Raw genomic sequence first — 19,261 nt, 5'->3', positions numbered from 1 at the left:
TGCGCAATCTCTAGATGGGTGGTTGTCATGGATACCCGGGTCACATGCGTGGGTTTCCTGAAGCCAGCAGCAAAATGATGCGAGCTAGCTAGCTAGCGTCTCCACTGCCATTTTCATTCGGCTTTCATCAAAAGGCGGTAGCTAAATTAGCGAGCTATAGCTAGCTACAGATGAACAGAAATTGAGAATGGGTGTAACGTCAACAACATTTGTAACAAAAGGCTGTGTCTGTGGAATTATTTTTCAAGTGAGCTGTCAACCCTTGCAAGCCTGAGCTGGAATATATATTTTTTTATTTGTAGTATTTTTTATTTGCCTGACTCTTAAAACCGATTAAAATGAGTATTGAAATCCCAGACGGACTGACCGAGCTGTTGCAAAGCTTTACAGTGGAAGTGTTGAGGAATCAGCCAGGAGACCTTCTGGACTTTGCCTTGCAGTATTTCATCCAACTGAAGGAGAATCAGAGAGGATCCGCCTTTGACAATGCCCGAAATTCGGCTAACGGTCGACCTGGTGGTAATGTTAGCAGTGGAAGGGCGGTCAATTTTGCCGAGGAGGCAATGCAAATTGATTCGGAAAATGAAGAAGATGATGAGGAGGAGGAGGAATTCGTAGGTAGCTAACCTCACCGTTCTGCTAGAAAAGTCAGTACAGCCTGTGTGTTGCTGCTAACCTTGATAGCTAGCTAACGACGTTACGGTAGCAGCAACTGAGAAAGCCAAGCTTACTAACGGTTTGCTACTACTACACTATAGTTATAGTAGTCAGGAAAGCTGACGTTATCTACTGACCATTTTACCATGAATCCCTCATGGACAGAGGGAAGTGACAACTTTCGCGATAATTGTACTTCTGGGTAACAGATGCCAGGCCAAGAAAAGGCAATTGAACTCACAATCACATCTCGAAGGGAAATGGCTATCTAGCTACCATCCCAAAACCTTGAATAACCCCTATTGTTTACTTTGGCCAGTGCGGAGTGGAAAGATTTTTCTGAAAGTGTCAGTTGCTATCCTGACCTGTGTGAGCATCAGTAGCGTTAGCTAGCTAGATCCATTCCATGTTAGCTTGCTAACGTTAGCTAAAAACAATCAACAGTGATTTTAGATCAGAATGCTCTATCTGTTAAGCCAGAACCTTGTTACATGGTTATAGCATAGTAAAATACATCTCATCTTCATGTAACTTTGTTTTATTAGCTCCAGTGATCAACAGATTCTTGAGAAGGTCTTCAGGTAAGAAGGTTTTATATTCTAGCTATGTCATCTAATAATAGTGTAGTTAAAGAACTCTGGTTTGGTTGTCCCTTGTATTTTGCATCCACAAAAGTACCCACTTTTCCTGTGTTTTCTACAGATAGTGAAAGGAAATGAAATCTGAAGTTGTGTGTTTGATGGGCATAATGATATCCTCTCTGTGGCTGGGACTATTGATCCAGTCAGAGCAGCAATTGCTGCTGTCATCACTATCACATATGTTAATAGTACTGTAGCAGGATCACACAAACGTCTGTCTGCTAGCCAGAGGGGTTTTCAATGCACACAGTACTCAAGTATCAGGAGCAGTCTAGAGTTCAGCATGTTCACCTATAGACATTACAGGCGTAAACAATGCTGGGTGAAATGGATTACACTGCAGGTTATGTGACCTCCTGGGTTTGGTGTGGTTGGAAGCACTCTTGGAATCCTGAGTGAAATCTGAATGAGGCACTCAAGTGTAATGTGATGACTCTTGTTCCTCTCTACAGTGTGTGCTGAAGCATTCAACCCTGATGATGAGGAGGAGGAGGACAAAGAGCCCAGGGTAAGATCACTTAACCTTCATCACTATGGGGTTGACCTTTAACCTCAAGTTAGCTAATGATGTGATGCCGCTGGACCACTGCAAACCATTGTTGATCAAAACTGGTTTAGGTTGAACGTTTGTGTATTTATCAGGAACAAAATAACATTTCAGCATAAGAAGTCAGATGCTGAGTGAAACATGGTGGGAAGGAGATTAGATGACAGTATGCACTCTGTACATGAACCTGATACATTAGCTATAATAATACATGCTAATTATGGCTCTGCTCTGCTCTCTAAAAGATCACCCATCCTAAAACCGATGAGCAGAGGCACAGACTACAGGAGGCCTGCAAAGACATTCTGCTGTTCAAAAACCTAGACCCGGTAAAGTGAAGTGGGGTGGAAAGACTATAGGTTGAACAAATGCATTGAGGAAAAGTCAACAAATATTCTATATGGATGCTGCTGTGTGCCGTGGCACTGAAATATCTCTGTTTGTGTTAACAGGAGCAGATGTCCCAGGTACTGGATGCAATGTTTGAGATGCCAGTGGAGGCTGGCGAACACATTATAGACCAGGATGACGATGGGGATAACTTCTATGTTATCGAAAGGTAGGACTTCAGATTCATCAAGACATTGTAAACAGACTAGACAGTCTATACAACACTTTTTGAGACCGGGGCCCATATTCACAAAGCGTCTCAGAGTAGAAGGGCTGTTCTAGGATCAGTTTTGTATTTTAGATCATAATGAATATAATTAGATGGACAGATCCTAGATCAGCACTCCTACTCTGAGACGCTGCTCCCGAGTGCCGCAGCGGTCTAAGGCTCTGCATCTCAGTGCTAGAGGCGTCACTACAGACACCCTGGTTCGAATCCAGGCAGTAGCCACAACCGGCCGTGATTGGGAGTCCCATAGGGCGGCGCACAATTGGCCCAGCGTCGTCCGGGTTTGGCCGGTATAGGCCGTCATTGACTTGCCTAGTTAAATAAAGGTTACAAAAAATACTGGCGCCGATGGGTCTGAAATCTATTTCCTGTATTATGCACTACTATTGGCCAGAGTTGGGTGCGATATAAGATTTTCCCATATAATAAATACTTATGAAATTAATGCATTTATCATTATGATGTTGCCTTATTTCCCAGAGGGACCTTTGACATCCTGATGAAATCAGATAAGGTGGAGCGTGTGGTGGGTTCCTATGACAACCAGGGCAGTTTTGGCGAACTGGCCCTGATGTACAACACCCCCAGGGCTGCCACCATCATTGCCACCTCTGTGGGAGCCCTCTGGTGCATGGTAGGTTGAAGGCTGTAGGGTGAACCAGTGGATTGCACTGTAGCTGATATGGATGAGAGGATGTGTAGGTAGGCTGTTACATACTGTTTGAATGGTAGGCTATGCCCCCCAGTAGATTGTGGAGTGAATTACAGAAGTGATGCCTAAAGCAAAACATGCCAACATGCCTTAGTTGTCTGAAGGCATCAGCCTACTAACTTGAAATCAGAATCTTAACCATTACGGGAACAAAATGATAAAACTGACTTGAGTGTTGAAGCAACTTGGTTACTGGAGTAACCATGTAGTGTGGTGTTTGGTTGAAATGATCTGAGGCCTGTGATGTTGTATGTACCCCAGGACCGACTGATGTTCAGGAGGATCATAGTAAAGAACAACCACAAGAAGAGGAAGATGTACGAGGCTTTCATCGAGTCACTGCCCCTGCTCACATCCCTACAGGTAACAACTGTGATCTCTATAGGTGGTTATCAGTAAACCTCCCAGTAAGGTGCAGAATGTTCGATTTGCTTGCTGGGGGGGGGGCAAGGAGACCTTCAGCTCCGCTAAAACCATTGACAACTGCGTGCCATTTTCAAGGGATTGTCAAATAAATGACCATTATTTGATTTAATAATAATCAGCTCCTGAAGAACAAGTCAGAACTACTAATTTGGGATGATTCCATGCAAACCTGGAACATCTCGGAGAGTGATTCTGACTGAGTGACACTCTTGATAATCAAATCAAATTGTATTTGTCACATGCGACGAATACAACCCGTGTAGACCTTACAGTGAAACGCATGTTACAAGCCCTAAATCCATTAATAGCACAGTTCTAACACTTTGCATTCTATGGTATATACAATGCATAATGATGTACACCATCTGTAGAGCATTATAACAGCTACCACAACTGTTCTCTCTTGTCCTGACAGGTCTCTGAGAGGATGTGTGTGGTGGATGTTCTATCCTCCAAGACCTACACTGATGGAGAACAGATTATAGCTCAGGTAGTGCTCTCTCTCATTATCCCTGTATTTGGAGAAAGTCCATGTAGAATGAAAGAGGTGCAACTAACTGTTGCTGTTCTTCCAGGGGGCCACAGCTAACTGTTTCTACATAGTAGAATCTGGTCAAGTACGAATAACGATGAATACGAGCAAGGTAAGTCCACTCTATGTTTCTGGAACTGTTGATACGTACTCATGCACATTTATTTAGTTTTTATTGAACCTTTATTTAACTAGGCAAGTCAGTTAAGAACAAATTCTTATTTTCAATGACAGCCTAGGGGCAGAATGACAGATTTTTACCTTGTCAGCTCAGGGATTCGATCTTGCAACCTTTCGGTTACTAGTCCAACGCTCTAACCACTAGGCTACCTGCCGCCCCGCACATGTTAATATGTCTGGAGTTAGTGTTAACAGGTTAAAATGAGCTGAAAGCACCGGTACAGAGCATGTCCATAGTACTGTCTGTCCTATGGAAACCACTATATGTCTTGTATTGTCTGACTGTCTGTCCCCCCAGTTGAAAAAGGAGGGAGAAGGGGTGGAAGAGGAGGTGGAGATTGCCACGTGCACCAGGGGACAGTACTTTGGAGAGCTGGCTCTGGTCACCAACAAGCCCCGGGCTGCTTCAGCGTACGCTGTAGGAAACGTCAAGTGTCTAGGTAAGTAGATAATGACTGCAATCAGCTGGAGGAGCGCTGCCCTCCAGGAATGATCTCAATACTCATGCTCTCTAGTCTAGATGATATCCAACAGCCTTGCTACTTTAGCATCAGCTGATGTGGTTGTCCTTGTGTTTTTGTCTGTGTTTGTGTGTTTGTGCGTTTTAGTGATGGACGTGCAGGCGTTTGAGCGTCTGCTGGGCCCCTGCATGGACATCATGAAGAGGAACATCGTCAACTACGACGAGCAGCTGGCCACGCTGTTCGGAAGTAACACCGGCATTCACGACAACGACACCGCGTGATAGAGTACACTCGGCATAGACGGCTGAGACGTGATGTTTTTATAACAAGGGACTCCTAGACTCTCCTGAGGGGCCAAATACCCCTGGTACTGATCTTCTTTATTATCAGTCTGCTTTAACACACATCACCAACTGTGTTTATATTACAGTATTAGCAATCAGACCATTTTAGATAGACAGAGGTTTGTTCATACTGCAAACTCAGACTTCATATGAGATGAATCCCATTTGTATAGTTTTAGTATTTTGTATGAAACATGAGCATAGTGACCTTCAGATTCATTCCTGGCCTTATATCCAAATGGTACTTATTAAGACACACTTCTATCAGGTTTGTCTAATAGATTAAGTACGTTACGGCTTTTGATTCAAAATGAAACATTGGGGTCATCTATTGTCCAGCATTTAACCTTCCCTCACAGAAAAACACTTTAAAAAGACGTCGCTATTTTTTGTTGTCGCCTATAAATGTTACCACAAGCATGTGAATTCATAATGAAATAAGATTACACTTGTTGTTTCTTATCTCCCAGATGTAGTAGCTACTTTTTCGAGTAACATTTTAGTCTGGACAATGATGTCATATGAAAACAACAGTTTTTCCAGAACAAAAAAGCAACATAGAGCTGGTAGTGGTATATTTCAGTGTACCTTTTATTTGCAGTTGTCAACTTATTTTTGATTAAATTGAAAAATGCATATTGTACTTGAAGTTTGTAATAGTGTTATAGTCCTGAGTTAAGCATTTCTGATCTAGTTGGTGAAGAGCATTAGTAGCATATCATTTGTTAAACTGAGGTGTATTCAATTTGTTAAATCAAATGGGACATTGACACAACTTGGTGCTCAGTAGCTAAAAAGGCAGTATTTCCTGACAAATCCATATGTGAAGTTGGTCTAGACAGAACCAATGAATTAATGGACTGTGTTGCTTACTTCATTCTTGTACTAGTTATTGTCTTATAAGCTGTTAATTAGTTGTCAGAGGATGTTTCTTTGACATAGTGTCTTTTCCCATGTGATTTCTGATGTGTCAGTGGGTGTTTTGGGGAGCTGTTTTTGAGGTCAATATTTCCAACAGGTAAATCATAGGGTGTCTTCATAAGGGAAATATCAGATAGGGAAATTCTCTTAGCATTTTGCATATTGCTGCTAGACCTACGTTTGGTACATAGTTTCTTTGGTACAGTCTGTTAAAAAAGAAAATTGTTGTTTTTGTAATTCACGCACTGCTCTCCTTAATAGCTTAGTACCGTATTTGCCTTTTTTGAACCAGAGATTTCGTAAGTGTCATTATTTGAACCTGCCAATACATTGTCAGATAGATGTTCAACCTTCAATGCAAGTAAATCTCTAAACCAGTTTTATCAGTCAACTGAAAGGATTTATCTTGCCTACCTCTGCACATAATTACCTATGCCAACAACAGGTATCTGCCATTCCTTGTTTCATGGTGTTAATGTCAGTGTTCTTTACTTAAAAACAGACTTCAATTTGTTTTAATTTAATATTTTTTAAGGGTCCACTTGCTTTGCAGTTTCCCATTTTTCCTGTAATGTTGTTACAATACACCTAATTTCCTGAGTATTTTCAGCATCTTAACTGTTATTTGAATTTCCATTGCAATAAACTTATGTTTTGTATAAATAATTGACCATTTGCATGTTTTACTGTTGTGTATATTACACATGTAAACGCAAACAGCAAATGCATGCATGTTTACAAACATTTATCAAAGACAGTCTGTGCCTTTATTTTTGACTGTCTTTGTCTGCCAGTCCCTGAAATTGTAGCCAAAACTGTAACTAAACCTCATACAGTATAAGGACTACAATAGCTAGCTGATTGAAGTCGCCCAATTAGAGCCATCTAAGAGATGAGGGACATGGATTACAGCCAAAAGGAACAGCGCAAACAAATACGAGGGTGTATTTACTCAGTGAATAACCAATTAACAAGAGAGAGGCCATAGATTGACGTCTGAAGCCACCAATAATGTTTGCGAAAAATAATAATATTTATCTCTCACTTCTCGTTGATGGTGAATGTTTTGGTGAGTTGCAAAGAAAGTTTATTTGAAATACAGTAGACAAAATGTTTAATGCATTGAAATGAAGAAATAATTAGCAGAATATTACAGACGGAGAGGAAAAAGGTGAATTTGACATTGCCTCCTTCAGTTTCGAATGACATGTCAGATCGCATACAATGTTCATTGTTGGCGTTTCGTTTTCTTAACCAGCTTGAGCAAGAGACGAATGCATAGGATCTTTCATTCTTTCATTTCACTGTATACAAATATTGACATTTGTTCCGCGTGACATGTTTTACTCTTTTCTACTTCTGCATATAGCACAAGCTCCAAATTCTGTCAGCTCGACACTTCTGTATTTTGACAAAGCCTTGGCCAAATTAGGTTGCGTTTGCCAAATCAATGGGATCGTGTATTACTATGTAAGAATTTCGTTGTAAACCAAATCACTCGGCAGTAATAAAGTTTGCTGTCAATGGCGGGTATAACTATTTATGAGATATTTTCGTGATTTTAAACTTATGGCAGTGAGTTATCGTCCTTTCACGGTATTGAATGAATGAGCTCAAATGAGCATGCGCGATGTCCTGAACGTTTATAACAAGGCCTGCAGGACATGACGCTGTTGAGAAATCGAAATGAAAAAGTTCTGTCTACGTTGATTACACAATTATACGAATCTTTATTGTTTTGTGACAGTTGCTCTCAATTTCCAAAACAAATGTTTACCAAAGGCAAAGGCGTAATTGGTTCCGCATAAGAACAGTCACCTCAGGCCCCCACCCTTTCCCTTCCTCATCTCACCCCTTTCCAATGTTGTACACCAGGGAACACTGTCCCGCGCTGTCCCGTAAAATCATCCTGTTGTCTCGCATTTGGGTATTTTAAATGTGGTCACCCTAGTCAAACATATTGTGTTCACATTCAATAACTTTGTTAATAAAACGTTAATGAATGAATGAATATGGTGTGTGTATGTTTGTGTCCAGTCAGATGACCTAAAGAAGCATTATAACATGGTGTGGGAAGTTAAAAGTCCTCTGAGCAGCAGTAGTACTATGTTGGATATCACAGGGCCAGGGCCAGAGGCAGGTAGAGACCAGGGATTGGACCTGCTCCAGTGTGAAGAACACCTGCCCTCCTCCCCCGGATGCCCCACCAGTGACAGCCACATGGAATACGGTAATTATAAGCTAATGTCATGTTTATGATGTGATTATAGATGTGTAATGTAGGCTACGCTTTATGCAGGAAAATATAATGGTAAGTCATTACCATACTTTTAAATTGTAAAGCACCTTTTATACATCATTTAGCAGAGTGATGCAAATACATCATTCCTGATTTACTGTGAAACATCATGCTTTTAGATCTCTGTTCATTCTAGCTGTTCGATTTACATATTTAACCCCTTAAAGGAACTCTGATCAACCTAGTTATTCTATTTCTATAATTTCCCCTTAGATGACCTCCCGAAGCTGGAGGAGGTGGAGGACCAGACAGCCCCCATTGTGTTTCAGGTGGGGGCGAGGGTGTCCCATCAGGAACGTGACGGACACACACACACTCACACGGCCGGGCCCCCGGACACACACTGGCTCACACAGCTAGCTCACATTGCCACGGGCCCCCAGAGTCCCTTGCTACAGGGCTCCACTCAGGTCGTCAGGTAAGGGATGTTACTGTACCACACACACACACACACACACACACACACACACACACACACACACACACACACACACACACACACACACACACACACACACACACACACACACACACACACACACACACACACTCCCATTTGAATACTTCATAACTATCCATTTCTAACTACCCCAGGTCAACTCCCATCCACATCTTTGGCACCAGTAGTAACCTCCATTCCTACGCCCGGCCTCCCCACACCCGGCCTCCCCTGACCTCCAGCAGCCTGCCCTCTAGAGGCCAACACAAGGAGCGCAGCAGGCGAGTCAGGGTAAGATCTGTTATGCTACACTACATCCACCAGGTGGCAACACTGGACCAGTGCAGCAAACGCACAGCACTGCTTTTACTGAGAATACACACACACACACACACACACACACACACACACACACACACACACACACACACACACACACACACACACACACACACACACACACAATTATACAATTTGAAGTCAATTGTCTTTCCCCATAAATTAGGAAATATGTAGTTGTTTGAGAATATAAGTGAAAGTTATCTAGCTAACTAATTGATCCTGTGTTAGTGATAATCCCCTCTGGTCTCTCTCATATCGACAGGTCAGTAGTGAGTGTGAGTCTGCTGTGTCCTGCCACTTCTCTGTGTCTGATGATGAGGACATGGGATGGAGCCACTCCTGGCCACCTACTGCCTGGCACTGCTTCCTCAAAGGTTCATATATATGCACTTATCTGCCAGTTTATTAGGTACGCCACCGCTTTCACGAAAATGGATCGCTCCTACAGACAGTACTGTAAGTCAAGTGGCTGTGGCTTGCTATATAAAGCAGGCAGACAGGCATCGAGACATTCAGTTACTGTTCAGTTATTGAACGTTAGAATGGGCAAAACCAGTGAGCATAGCGACTTTGAGCATGACATGATCGTCGGTGTCAGGCTCGCAAGATCCAGTATCCCAGAGTCGGCCGCCCTCCTGGGCTTTTCAAGCTCGACAGTGTCTAGGTTTTACCAAGAATGGTGTGACAAACACAACCATTCCGTCAGCAGCAGTCCTGATGGCGAAAACAGCTTGTTGATGAGAGAGGTCAAAGGAGAATGGTAAGAATCGTGCAAGCTAACAGGTAGCCGCAACAGACAAATAATGGTGCAGTACAACAGTGGTGTGCAGAACGGCATCTCGGAACGCACAACTCGTCAGTCCTTGACCTGGATGGGCTGTAGCAGCAGACGACCACACCGGGTTCTATTCCTATCAGATTAAAGAAGAAGTGGCTCCAGTGGGCACGTGATCACACTGGACAACTGAGGAGTGGAAAGACATCGCCTGGCTCAACGAATCCCGGTTCCTGTTGTGTCATGCTGATGGCAGAGTCAGGATTTAGCATAAGCAGCATGAGTCCATGGACACATCCTGCCTGGTGTCAACAGTACAGGCTGGTGGTGTACTGGTGTGAGGAATGTTTTCCTGGTACAAGTTAGATCCCTTGATACCAATTGAGCAATGAGCGTTTCCGACACCTTGTAGAATCCATGCCCCGAATAATTCAGGATGTTTTGGAGGCAAAGGGGGGTCCGACCTGGTACTAGATGTACCTAATAAACTTGCCACTGACTGTATACATCTATGTGATCACTTCCGGGACCCGAACGCCTGACCTTGTTGTGCAATGACCATTAATCTGTTTTTTATACATTTCTTCCTGTGTCCTCAGGCACTCGTCTGCAGTTCCATAAGGGTTCTAGTGTGGAGTGGCAGGATGCTGAGGAACTGGTGTCGGACGAAGACTCAGACGATGAGACAGAGGCTATATCCCACCCCCTGAAGGTACATACTCATTTAGAGGCAATATCACATCCCCTGAAGGTACAGTAATGCCTAGCTCAGTGGACTGATGTGTTCCTGAGTAACACAGATGAACTGAAATTCTTTAATATGGTCTCCTATCATCTCCTATCTCCCTGTGAGCCCCTTGTGAGTACAGTTCACCATCACTAACCCTGTTGTGTCTTGTCCTCAGGGCTATGGTCGTGAGGGCCTGAGGCTGGTGTCCCACACAGAGAGCCGGGTGTTCGGCCAGTCCGTCCTCAAGCTGACCTTTGACCCAGGTGCCTGTGGGGAGTGGCTTCTGTCCGCTGAGTGTTTGCTGGACCACCCGTTTTACGTCAGAAACAAAGGTCAGAGGCCTGGGTGTGTGTGTAATGTGTGTGATGTGTGTGTAACGTTTGTAAAGTATGAGGTGTAACGTGTGTTCTTCTAACGTGTGTGTGTGTGTGTGTGTGTGTGTGTGTGTGTGTGTGTGTGTGTGTGTGTTCCTGCGCCAGGCTGGTCGTCGTTCTACCCCAGTCTGACTGTGGTGCAGTATGGGATCCCGTGCTATGATGTGATGGTGGGTGATGTGTGTCTGCCTCCTGGACACAGAGATGCCGTCCACACTGACGACTCCCTGGTGTTCGACATGTTCAGGAGGTAAAACCTCACAGCGTTAGTTCAATATTGGTAGTAGTGTCCATTCTGTAGTTTACAACGCCTGTGTGACACACTGGATTTGAACCGCGGCTCAAGACTGTGTTAGCCCCCCTGAGCTAAAGCCTCTCAGATCTCCGTGTGTGACTCTTCTTTGTGTTCCTGTGGTTTTCACGTCAGTTATGACTTCACTCCCCTGGACTCGTCGGCAGTGTACGTTCTGAGCAGCATGGCTCGGCAGCGTAGGACCACCCAGTCCTGCGGGGGCGCCGTCAGCCCCGACCAAGACACACACCGTAACAAGCCAATTAAGAGCCAGCAGGACTCGGGAGCAGCCGGCGGGGCTTCGCCAACGAAGTGCAAGCGGCCAATGAATGCATTCATGCTATTCGCAAAGAAGTTCAGGTTAGAGTACACCCAGATGTACCCTGGGAAGGACAACAGGTGTGTGTGCGCATTTGTGTGTGCAAAAAAATCTCAAAATTCCCTGGACTAAAAAAATCAAGTGAAAATAACACATTATGTGTGTGTGTGTGTGTGTGTGTGTGTGTGTGTGTGTGTGTGTGTGTGTGTGTGCTGCCCTCAGAGCGATCAGTGTGATCCTGGGAGAGAAGTGGAAGAAAATGCGAGGAGAGGAGAGGAGGATGTACACCATGGAGGCCAAGGCTCTGGCTGACGAGCAGAAGAGACTCAACCCTGACTGCTGGAAACGCAAGAGAACCAACTCAGTGAGGAGAGGACACGCACACACACACACATATCCTATGAAGCCTCTTGCATGGTGTTCATTTTAATATCAGCCCCTTGGAACTGTTCCTAACCTTTCCTCTCTCTTCATCTTGTTCTCCGTTACAGGGTTCCCAGGGGAACTAAGAGACGCAGACACACGAGAGAGGGATGAGGCAGATGACAGGAGAAAAGAGAGGGAGGCGAAAGAGGGGAGGACAAACTTGGGAAGAGGGGTGTATGGGGGGAGGCAGGACACGGACGACGCACGCGCGCGCACATACACACACACACACACTTTAGATACGTATATAGATGTACAGTTGAAGTCTGAAGTTTACATACACCTTAGCCAAATACAGTTGAAGTCGGAAGTTTACATACACTTAGGTTGGAGTCATTAAAACTCGTTTTTCAACCACTCCACAAATTTCTTGTTAACAAACTATAGTTTTGGCAAGTCGGTTAGGACATCTACTTTGTGCATGACACAAGTAATTGTTTACAGACAGATTATTTCGCTTCTCATTCACTGTATCACAATTCCAGTGGGTCAGAAGTTAACATACACTAAGTTGACTGTGCCTTTAAACAGCTTGGAAAATTCCAAAAAGTAATGTCATGGCTTTAGAAGCTTCTGATAGGCTAATTGACATCATTTGAGTAAATTGGAGGTGTACCTGTGGATGTATTTCAAGGCCTACCTTCAAACTCAGTGCCTCTTTGCTTGACGTCATGGGAAAATCAAAAGAAATCAGACAAGACCTCATAAAAACTGCAGACCTCCACAAGTCTGGTTAATCCTTGGGAACAATTTCCAAACGCCTGAAGGTACCTTTTCCGAACGCCTGAAGGTACTTTCAGGTTATGTCGATATAGGACTCGTTTTACTGTGGATATAGATCATTTTGTACCTGTTTCCTCCAGTATCTTCACAAGGTCCTTTGCAGTTGTTCTGGGATTGATTTGCACTTTTCGCACCAAAGTACGTTAATCTCTAGGAGACAGAACGTGTCTCCTTGCTGAGCGGAATGACGGCTGCATGGTCCCATGGTGTTTATACTTGCGTACTATTGTTTGCACAGATGAACGTGGTACCTTCAGGCGTTTGGTAATTGCTCCCAAGGATGAACCAGACTTGTGGAGGTCTACAATTTTTTTTTTCTGAGGTCTTGGCTGATTTCTTTTGATTTTTTCCACGACGTCAAGCAAAGAGGCACTGAGTTTGAAGGTAGGCCTTGAAATACATCCACAGGTACACCTCCAATTGACTCAAATGATGTCAATTAGCCTATCAGAAGCTTCTAAAGCCATGACATAATTTTCTGGAATTTTTCAAGCTATTTTAAGGCAGAGTCAACTTAGTGTATGTAAACTTCTGACCCACTGGAATTGTGATACAGTGAATTATAAGTGAAATAATCTGTCTGTAAACAACTGTTGGAAAAATGACTTGTGTCATGCACAAAGTAGATGTCCTAACCGACTTGCCAAAACTATAGTTTGTTAACAAGAAATTTGTGGAGTGGTTGAAAAACGAGTTTTAATGACTCCAACCTTAGTGCATGGAAACTTCCGACTCCAACTGTATATATAATATACTAACTGTGCTTGAACATAAGATATATTTTTTATGTCCGACTTGCCTTAATCTTCCAAAGCAAGAATGTATTATTTTTAAATCATTTTGATTCATTTCAGGTCATTTCATACCTTATAGCTTGAAACACATGAGCCCCTGTGGTGATGTAGAGTAAGGAAAGGGGAGGTGAAAACAACATGTCTATTTTTCAACCAGAGATCAGTCTAGGGAATTTAACAATGCTTCCGATTATGTCTATATTTGTATAACTTGATATATTATTGCTATTTTATTATATTATTACTATTTTCACTTTGTAAATGCAGAGAGGAAGGGAGGGAGGGGTGGGATATGTGCTTAACCTTGATTCTTGCTGTATTCTAAATTGACACCTACCCCTTAATTAAGCACTTAAAAACTACACTCAAAAACGATCTTTTGGTGTTTGTTACATTAGCCCATTGTTGATACCAAAATGTTTGCGGTTTTCAAGATAGTGGACTTTCAAGAAGCAAACTGTCACTTGCCACATCATAGTTTCCTTTAAAGTAGATTTTATCTAGTCATCTCATATCTACAGTAGTGTCTAGTGGGTAGGGGTTGGTTTGGACCTGGGCATATCTTACCCAGGTCAAGTGCACTGGGTGTGTGACAAACGACTAGGCCATACAATGTGTTATATTATAATGATGTTAACATACCTATGGGACGGACATGCATACTCTCACTGCAATTATGCACTATATACACTGTATCTTCTGTACGACGGATATGTGTTGTGTACATCAATATGTAACGAATAATTCAAGTGTAGCTAAACGCAAGTATAATTACGGACTCAATCTCAGTTGAGATTGTGAAATTGATTTGATTAGTTTATTTATTTGTCTTCATCAATAATGTACAGGTCCTCCTGAAACTTGCACCCACAATGCTCTTGTATTATAGTGTAAATAAAAACATGGATCTGAACTGTTTTTTTTTAAAGAGTTTCATTGGGGTGACAGGAAAGATTACTGAGACTACGACAAAAGTTTGTTGTGATAGTAAATGACCAGGTTAAGGTTTAGAGAACATCTTTACTCATCCTGTTCAACTATACAGTGCTGTTTATAATAACCTTATGACTACTGAAAAGTCCAAACTTTATGTTAAAAAAAGATCAAAACATAACAAATAAGCATTATCGATATTTGAACTAAATTATCAACACAGTAATACCCTCCCCCCCAAAGAAAACGAGACGAAAAAAACAGTAATAGCGTTTGTAAATGGCTAGAAAGCCAACTTCATAGTAAAATATCAAATCTAGAGGTATAAATAGATTTGGCCTTTTGAAAGTGGTCAATTATTATTATTTACATAATATTACAGAATTTCACCTTTCCAACAGAACATCTCTTATTGTACAAGTTTGACACCAGTATTTACACAAGTCATCCACAAGAGCAAGAAGAAGCATACAGTAGATAGAATGACAGAATATAGGAAGGACATTTATCCCTTTTAAGTAATTACATACAAATAAGACATTTCAAATGGATAGATATTTCATTTAACTAACTCAAAAACTTTAACAAACTTTCAACAAAAAAAACAAGAGTACAGAACATTTGGCATTAGTCACAAAGACATAGTATCAAAACAGTTTTAAAGTACAACATGAATTACAAAAGGCACAGAATACCAGACCCCCTAGCAGCCAGTTACAATGTGTGGTCATACATGCAAAACAGTATGTTTTATTCTGATAATTGGATGCGTAATCTCATGTATTTTGTAGCTAGCTAAGCCTATTACTCACAATTTGCTAGCTCACGTTGCAAACGACTGGTACAAAAAAAGGTCTCTCTCTCTCTCCGCATAGAGCACAGTGTATCTCTCAGAGCGTGTGGTGCTCCTTGTAGTGTGTCTGTGTGTGAGAGGTTACATGAGGGACTCCAGGCTCTCTGCTGCAGTGGTGGCCCCCAGAGGGACAGAACCGTTGGTCTCAGGGGACCGTAGGGCCCTCTGGTCTTCCTGGCTGTCCACCAGACTCAACACGGCCCTGTACATGAACTGGTACTGCTCCTAGGAGGGGAGTGGTGAAAGACAGAGTGCAGGATGAGCCAGGTGCAGGGTGCAAATTATGGGGGAGCCGGGGGAGGCTCAGTTCCCCTGAATAATTTGTCCATTCTTCTAATTCAGTGGTAAATATGTTTTACAGTGGTACATATTAAAATAAAAGCTTCCAAATGAAACAAACACCCCCACCTCTCTTCATGGTTTAAACCATTTATTTTTTATGTGGCTCTTTTACACATCAATTTTCCTTTGTACTTCCTCATTTTCGCCATTTGTTTGCCATGTGTCCTTGATAATTTTTTTAAATTTATTCCAATGCATTAGATTTATCAGTTGATTAATCATTGTTTGCTGTTGTCAGTCAGCTGTTTAGAGAGATCATTGCTTTGTTTTTCAGGTGCATGTGGGTACTTTATTACTTTCTATCAATATATAAAGCTAGACACCAATGCACGTCACAGGATGCCACCTTTCCAACAAGTCAGTTCGTCAAATGTCTGCCCTGCTAGAGCTGCCCCGGTCAACTGTAAGTGCTGTTATTGTGAAGTGGAAACGTCTAGGAGCAACAACGGCTCAGCCGCAAAGTGGTAGGCCACACAAGCTCACAGAACAGGACCGCTGAAAATTGTCTGTCCTCAATTGCAACACTCACTACCAACTTCCAAACTGCCTCTGGAAGCAACGTCAGCACGAGAACTGAAATGGGTTTCCATGGCTGAGCAGCCTAAGCTTAAGATCACCATGAGCGATGCTAAGTGTCGGCTGGAGTGGTGTAAATCTCGCTGCCATTGGACACTTAAGCAGTGGAAACGCGTTCTCTGGAATGATCACGCTTCACCATCTGGCAGTCCGACGGATGAATCTGGGTTTGGCCAGAATGCATAGTGCCAGAATGCATAGTGCCAACTGTAAAGTTTGGTGGAGGAGAAATAATGGTCTGGGGCTGTTTTTTATGGTTTGGGCTCGGCCCCTTAGTTCCAGTGAAGAGAAATCTTAATGCTACTGCATACAATGAAATTCTAGATGATTCTATGCTTCCAACTTTAGTGTCCACATACTTTTGGTCATGTAGTGTACGGTAATGACAGTAGACCTATAGTTGACTCTTTCGGTTAAAAGCGATTTTGCAATGGCATAGGCCTACAATATTTTGCATTTGTGTGCCCATGAGAACCGTTTTCACGGCAAAACATACCCATGATACATTTTGATACATTTTGAATGGTACAGCAATAGGTTGGTACAGCTTTCTGTGAGAAATCAATGCGAATTACAATTAGTTGTGGCTAACGTTAGCAATTGTTAAAAGCTTAATAGTTACAAACAACACAGTCATAAATGTCATTAATGTAAGAAAGGAAAAGTAATGTTTGTCTTTTGTCACATGATCTGTGAAGACTCCAAGCAATAACTCATGAATGTTTTGATTCAACTCATGTATTATATTGAACACAGGCTACTTGTTCTGCATGTGTTCATGTGTGTAAAACTGCCTCGGCTGAGAGGGTATGGCTGTGGTATAGGCTTAGTGGAGCATAAATGCAAGTTTACCCACCCTTTCAGAAAAATGCATTGAAAGTATAGAGAGCGTTACTTTTTTCACCACAATTGGCAATCATAGTTTACTCACCTTTTATTTATTTTTTACCACTACACACTGGATACTGGTAGGCCTATTTGAAGTTAATAGTTAATACACATTATAGCCTAGTCTTGTAAGTTGACCTTGTGTGTTAGGCTGACCATCCCATTTTTTCCAGGACAGTTTTAGCCTCATTTTAGGTGTCCTGACTTTTCAGGCTACAAAAAAGGTCACTAATCAATGGCAATCGCTGTTGATTAGTTCTATATTAAAACACCAAGTGTTTTAATGTAGAACTAATCTGTTACAAAACACTTGGTGTTTTGTAACAGATGTCTATTTCCATTCATCAAATGTCAAGAGTACACATGCAGTTTGGATGCTGGATTCCTTTACATCTTTTTTATTATTAGGCCAACGCAAGCACGTGCACTCAATAGAGACGCCCTGAGTGTCATGGTGTAATTCGCACTCTGGCCAGGTGTGAGAGCTATTTACTTCCTGGCACAGCCAGAAGAGGACTGGCCACCCCTCATAGCCTGGTTCCTCTCTAGGTTTCATCCTAGGTTTTGGCCTTTCTAGGGAGTTTTTCCTAGCCACCGTGCTTCTACACCTGCATTGCTTGCTGTTTGGGGTTTTAGGCTGGGTTTCTGTACAGCACTTTGTGACAGCTGGTGTAAGAAGGGCTTTATAAATACATTTGATTGATTAATTTGTGAGCAGTGTGTGAGTGAGCTAACTGTGTATGGTGTGCAGGTGTGTGTGTGAGCTAACTTAGTGAACTATGTGAGCTGTTTGTGTAAGCTGTTTGTGTAACGTGTGTGTACATGTGTGTGCAACCTGGACTCAGGGGTGGGTGTAACATAGTAAATGGAAATCCGTCAGAACCAAATTAGTGTGATGTGTTCCATTTGGTGTGGTATGTATTAATATGTGGATGTCCATATCCATTTCTTATGATATGTTATTAATTACAATTCGTATGATATGTTACAAATTATAATTTGTGTGATATGTTACGAATTGCATTTCGTACAATATGTTACGAATTTGCACTACGTATTGTTGGATTCGGGGTAAACTTTGAACATTGAGATACTAAAGACATGATAGATCAGAAGCATGGTATATAAAGAGACAGTTTTTTATGAAGTTAATGGTTCTCTGTAGAAAGACAGAGTGGATGTGGAATGTGCTGGGTGGACGGGAGGGAGTCATGGGAGTGCGAAGGGTGATACGGATGGAGAGCTTAGGGTTACACATCAAGGGGGTTGAGGTCAGGTCACCTTAAGGGAGACAGGACGGTTTACCACTATCACTTAGTCTTCCTGTGGAACCATAAGATGTAAGGATTGGAGAGAAGGAGGAGTGTTTAAAGTGGAGTATATATACTTGTAATGGTGGAAACATGTTTTTGTCTGAATACAGCTGTGCCGACCCTTTGGGAAGAATTTAACTTGGTTAAGCTTTTCTAGTGTACGTGAGTTATTTACTCTGAAAAATGAGAACCTAACAGTATGATATGTTACAAATTACAATTAGTTGTGGCTAAAGTTAGCGTTAGCAAATTACAATTTGTGTGATATGTTACGAATTACAATTGGTACAATATGTTACGGATTTTTCAATACGCATGATATGTTACGAATTACAATTAGTTGTGGCTAACTAACGTTAGCTAGGTAGCTAACGCCAACGTTATCTAGTGTAACGCCCTGGCCATAGAGAGGGTTTTTTGTTCTCTATTTTTGGTTAGGCCAGGGTGTGACATGGGTGGGCGTTCTAGGTTTCTTTTTCTATGTTGGTGGTTTTCTTTGTTTCGGCCGTGTATGGCTCTCAATCAGGAACAGGTGTAGATCGTTGTTGCTGATTGAGAGTCATACATAGGCAGCCTGTTTTTCCTTTGGGGTTTGTGGGTGAATAATTTCTGTTTAGTGTTTGCACCTGACAGTACTGTTTGGCTGTCGGTTTCTTGTTTTTTTGTCTAACGTGTTCTTTCTTGAATAAATTCATTTAAGATGAACACATCCTCCGCTGCACCTTGGTCTCATTCTGACG

The 19,261-nt window shown here is 42.3% G+C and overlaps 3 protein-coding genes across 9 annotated transcripts in view; 2 read left to right on the top strand and 1 right to left on the bottom strand.

The window, feature by feature from the left end:
• Positions 1 to 25: 25 nt before the first annotated feature.
• On the top strand, positions 26 to 6,709 carry LOC106576083 (cAMP-dependent protein kinase type II-beta regulatory subunit). The gene is made up of 11 exons (XM_014152968.2): positions 26 to 618; positions 1,203 to 1,238; positions 1,751 to 1,806; positions 2,091 to 2,174; positions 2,298 to 2,404; positions 2,945 to 3,098; positions 3,438 to 3,539; positions 4,018 to 4,092; positions 4,178 to 4,246; positions 4,613 to 4,754; positions 4,923 to 6,709. Exons 1-11 carry the CDS (start codon positions 339 to 341, stop codon positions 5,057 to 5,059), a joined length of 1,242 nt encoding a protein of 413 aa, XP_014008443.2. The 5' UTR covers positions 26 to 338; the 3' UTR covers positions 5,060 to 6,709.
• Positions 6,710 to 6,978: 269 nt separating this feature from the next.
• Positions 6,979 to 12,371, top strand: LOC106576097 (HMG box-containing protein 1). 2 transcript variants are annotated; one of them, XM_045699723.1, is made up of 11 exons: positions 6,979 to 7,112; positions 8,166 to 8,273; positions 8,556 to 8,760; positions 8,937 to 9,072; positions 9,386 to 9,497; positions 10,498 to 10,610; positions 10,804 to 10,960; positions 11,108 to 11,252; positions 11,430 to 11,654; positions 11,836 to 11,977; positions 12,105 to 12,371. In XM_045699723.1, the coding sequence occupies exons 1-11, from the start codon at positions 7,055 to 7,057 to the stop codon at positions 12,120 to 12,122; spliced, it is 1,419 nt and encodes a 472-aa protein (XP_045555679.1). In that variant the 5' UTR covers positions 6,979 to 7,054; the 3' UTR covers positions 12,123 to 12,371. The 2 variants fall into 2 exon arrangements, with proteins under 2 accessions (XP_045555679.1, XP_014008462.1); XM_014152987.2 differs by having other exon boundaries at positions 6,980 to 7,112; positions 11,430 to 11,693.
• Positions 12,372 to 14,616: 2,245 nt separating this feature from the next.
• LOC106576082 (receptor-type tyrosine-protein phosphatase zeta) overlaps positions 14,617 to 19,261 on the bottom strand; it is a 52,733-nt gene continuing 48,088 nt past the window's right edge. For all 6 annotated transcript variants that reach the window (XM_045699720.1, XM_045699721.1, XM_014152963.2 and 3 more), the window contains one exon: positions 14,617 to 15,627. In XM_045699720.1, coding sequence (XP_045555676.1) covers positions 15,484 to 15,627 — 144 coding nt within the window. In that variant the 3' untranslated portion in view covers positions 14,617 to 15,483. The remainder of the gene's footprint in view (positions 15,628 to 19,261) is intronic.

This window comes from Salmo salar, chromosome ssa17, assembly GCF_905237065.1.
Source record: "Salmo salar chromosome ssa17, Ssal_v3.1, whole genome shotgun sequence".
Lineage (NCBI taxonomy): Eukaryota > Metazoa > Chordata > Actinopteri > Salmoniformes > Salmonidae > Salmo > Salmo salar.
This window is presented reverse-complemented; position numbering and strand designations above follow the sequence as displayed.